The sequence below is a fragment of the Phaethon lepturus genome, unplaced genomic scaffold (assembly GCF_000687285.1).
Source record: "Phaethon lepturus isolate BGI_N335 unplaced genomic scaffold, ASM68728v1 scaffold50486, whole genome shotgun sequence".
NCBI lineage: Eukaryota > Metazoa > Chordata > Aves > Phaethontiformes > Phaethontidae > Phaethon > Phaethon lepturus.
Genome location: NW_010545056.1, coordinates 1 through 4,088, shown reverse-complemented (window position 1 = coordinate 4,088; position 4,088 = coordinate 1). Strand labels below are relative to the sequence as shown.

Below are 4,088 nucleotides of genomic sequence, written 5' to 3'. Positions count from 1 at the left end.
CGAGGGGGGTGACCACCCGTGTACAGTAACAGCAGCTCCCAGGCAGAGCCTGCCTGTCCCCGTGTGCCTCCGGTCTATTGCCTTTTAAACTTTCCAGTAGGAAACCCTGACTCGTTGGTCCTGCCCTTGCGTAGAGAGAGGCGTTCCTTGTCGCAGAGGTGACTAAAATGAAAGAAACTCTCTTTCCCAAGGGTTTTATAGTTTTGAAAAATAAGCCAGCCTCTCTCAGCTTGCCTGCACATACAAATTGATCAGGGTAGCCCAGAAGGAGCAACTAAACCTTGAGTCCTGTGATTGCTTGTGTGGATGCTTTGTTCTAGAATAAAAGCAAGTTTATTTCATGCAAACATCCAATTTTTAAAGGAATAAAGGTGATTTCATGCTCTCATAAATGGGATTCAGCACATGCTTTGTGTCCAACCCCACTTGTAGTGCACTGGTGTCCTAATCTTTCACTGGGGCTCTGAGCCAGGCTGGGAGCAGTGGGGACAGGATGGTGTTAGGGCAAGGACACGTCCCTGCAACACAGCAGCTGGCTACAACAGCCACAGGGACTTCTTCCTGCCAGTGGGTGACACTGGTAACCTTACAAGAGCTTCATACCGAGCACAACGTACCCTCCTGAGTGTTTGTCCTCAAATTAGGTGTGTTGGGGACATTGGTGGCCCTCTGCATTGTATTTCTGATAACAGTTGCCTGATAACCTCAATCTGAAAAGAGCAATAGCATCCACGGTGCCATACGCAGTTACGGGTAGCAAAATCTTCCCGGGTGGCCGTTCCTCCTAGGCTTACTGCGAGGCTGACGTTTACAAGCCGCTCTAAAAAGATGCTGCAGGGTATCTGTCTCCTTCCCAAGCACATTTATTTTATATCGGGTGAGCCATAGACATTCTTCTTCCTTTGCAAGTCAAGACATGGGTGCTCTTTTTAGACTGAAATAGGTGGGTTTTTTTCAAATTTGTATATAGTCCTGAAAAGCTCAGCTCACCTGCAGACTCCTCCCTCGAGCATTTGATGCAAGTGAAGATAGAGATGATGAGGATGGAGTCCCTTGCCCACAAATCACAGTGGGTTGGTAGCAGCTGTGTGTCTAAAGCTATTGTGGCTGGAACTTCTAAAGAGAAAATTACATCTGGAGTACTATAAGAGCAGCAGATACGCCTGCCAAAAGAAACAAATGAACAGCAGAGAATCGGCAACTACAGTTTGACAGGACTGACAGATCTAAGGAAAATGAAGGCATAATATCTGTCATTCTCCTTAGCAGCCATGATTTGTTTCTCTCTGCATTTCAAGACCTGACGCTAGATACTAACAACAAAGTCAAATCCTTATGTATACAAATGCTTGGGATGCTGTCAGAAGGGATTTGACTTCAAGAGTTTTAGGCCTGTACGGGCGATATGTGGGTGCTGTGTGCATCGCTGTTTGTATGATAAGTTGCATGTGTCGCTGTAAGAAGCAATGCAAGTGCAGGAGCTTACTGCGTGAGGGTGTCGTCTTCTGTCTCCTTTGTGCAGGACACACACCTGAATAGCAGCGTTCAAGAATGGAGCTGGTTGGCTCTCCCTTGACAGCAATGTATGCCCATCCAAGATCAACACCTACCAAGTTTCTGCCTGCCATCAGCACCATGGCTTCAAGCTATAAGAACCGTTTTCCTTACTACCCCTTGCCTCAGAGCATCAGCCTTCCCTGGATGCCCAGCACGTACTATAAAACAGCTGCCATCAACCCAACTTTGGCTCCCTTTTCCAAAAGTTCCCAGGGGATAACCCCCAGCAGGATGCTTCCTTTTGCTTCCAAGAGAACAACCCTTTTTACCCGGTACACCCCTGACGACTGGTACAGGTCCAACCTGACCAACTACAAAGAGTCGGAGACTTCCCGGCACAACGCGGAGCGTCTGAGAGTCGATACCTCCCGCATGATTCATGATAAATATCAGCAGACGAAGAAAACACAAGTAGAAAGCACCAAAAACCTGGGAGAACGTGTCAATGATATTGAGTTTTGGAAATCAGAGCTCTGCCATGAGCTGGATGAGATGATCGGGGAGACCAACGCACTCACAGACATGAAGAAAAGACTGGAAAGAGCCTTGGCCGAGACGGAGGCCCCTCTCCAGGTAAGCACTCTGTCCAGTGGGCTGCAAGCTGTAGCCTGCTGCTGAAACATCTGCAGCCATTCAAACGTCTAATTAAGTTTCATTACAGCTCCGTAACGTCTAGAAAGTTTTTGTTAAGAGCCTATTAGTTAAGTTAGTAATAAACAAACCCCTTGCCATCTGCTGCATCCCCTATCAGCACATGCTGAGCACATCAGAACAGTATTTGCTTAACCAAATATTTTTATAAGCGATATATCCAAAGTCCTGGTTTGGGAGACAAAAGCCCATGCCTTGCTACGAGGCTCTGGCAAGGTCAGCATCAAGCCTGACACAGGTCCCTGCATTCAGCTGTGGTTGCACCAGGGACACGTGTTGCTCCCTCGTGTTGATTTAATGCTGATGTTGCAGCTCGGCTGCTCGTCGTCAGCTAAACCAGCTGCCCTGGGCGCTCTGTTCCCGTGCTGCTCTCCCTGTGCCCACCCATAACTTCTTTTCTCTTACGTTACTTGAGATGGGGACCACCCCTGCAGGGAACCCTGCCCCTGGGGCCAGCAGTGATGGCATGTCCCCAACAGGTCGCTCAGGAGTGCTTGCTTCACCGGGAGAAGAGGATGGGCATCGACCTAGTCCATGACAACGTGGAGAAACAACTCTTCACAGTAAGTTTGGGCAACGCAGACCGTGCGTTAAAGCTATTTTTACCCCAGCTGCCTTAGGCAGGTTTTGCAGCCCTGTTCCCTAACGGCTCCTTAGTGCTCATGAGGTGCTAAACTCTTCAACCCCCCAAAACCTGCCGGGCCAGGGGACGGCGTTGCCCCGCGCAGCAGCACGGCCACGCGGCGCGGGCAGGACTTGCCCTTACAGAGGAAGGGGTAGCTGAAAAGCAGCTCTCTGTGTGTGTAGCGTATCGGGGCTCTCTGTCCCTCTCCAAGCAGTTTGTGCGACTGTCCTACCTCTCAGAGCCCTGCTGCAACAGGATCTATATGTATCTATATCACATACACATGATACAGCTATGTATCTATATCACATACATATATCTCTCTTTATATATATCACATGCAGATATGGAGAAGGCAGCATGTGCCTGGCAGCTTATCTGGTTTTTCCAACTATATTAGTCGGCTTAATAAAAGATATTACATCTACCCCCAGCTTAGCTTTGCTCAGAGCAGCGTGGCCGCGGGAGGACTGCCGCTACGTGTGCTTAGGCGATGTATTTTATAGAAATCATAAACACACCCACTCCTGCCTGCCTTTATGTAATTAAATTGCGAATAAAAGGCAAACACGACGAGAGGTGGCGCAGAAGGTGGGATCCTAACGCAGGATACAGTGACATACAATCATGGCAAAGGCATCGTGAAACTGGGAAGGAAATCGCAGCCCCGGGGACTGTGAAGCCGCTGCTCCATTAGAAGATTTTTTCTTACGAGTTGGGCCCCAAAAAATTAGAAGATTAGTTTAAATGTCATGAGATTTCAGGAAAATAATCAGAGCTGGTATCTACATAATGGCATTTTGGATTTTAAGTGTTATAGCCACGCTTTTCAGTTGGCTCCTGCAGGCAGGAGGGCTTAAAAATTGCTGGATCTGGAGCACTAATCACTTGCCTCCGGCAGCTGGGGCTTCACAAACGCAGTGGATTTGTGCTGAAGTCAAGCGAGCCGAGCGCAACGCGTGCCTCCCTCCAGCGGAGCTGAACGTTTCTTAGAAATGACTGGGGATTTACAGCGAAGTAAAGTTCATCTCTTCTTGTCCCATATGGACGGGATTTCTCCTGGGGGGGAGAACATTTTGGGAGCAAACAGGGCGGATGCTGATTTGGGAGCAGGGGTGTGTAGTGCTGCTGGTCCAGGGAACCACTATTCCTCTTCATACCGGGTCAGGATCTGTCCCGGGCCATGCGCTGGAACTAACCAGCGCTTGACGCCGACGTCAAGATGAAAAAAATACTCATGGAAGCGAAGGCCAAG

The 4,088-nt window shown here is 48.9% G+C and overlaps 1 protein-coding gene across 1 annotated transcript; it reads left to right on the top strand.

Moving 5' to 3' along the window:
* Positions 1-1,551: 1,551 nt before the first annotated feature.
* LOC104622155 (tektin-3-like) lies at positions 1,552-2,771 on the top strand (the record flags this gene model as incomplete). The annotated part of the gene is made up of 2 exons (XM_010288845.1): positions 1,552-2,130; positions 2,688-2,771. Coding segments are annotated over exons 1-2 (663 nt in total), but the record flags the coding sequence as incomplete, so codon positions are not given.
* Between the last annotated feature and the right edge of the window lie 1,317 nt (positions 2,772-4,088).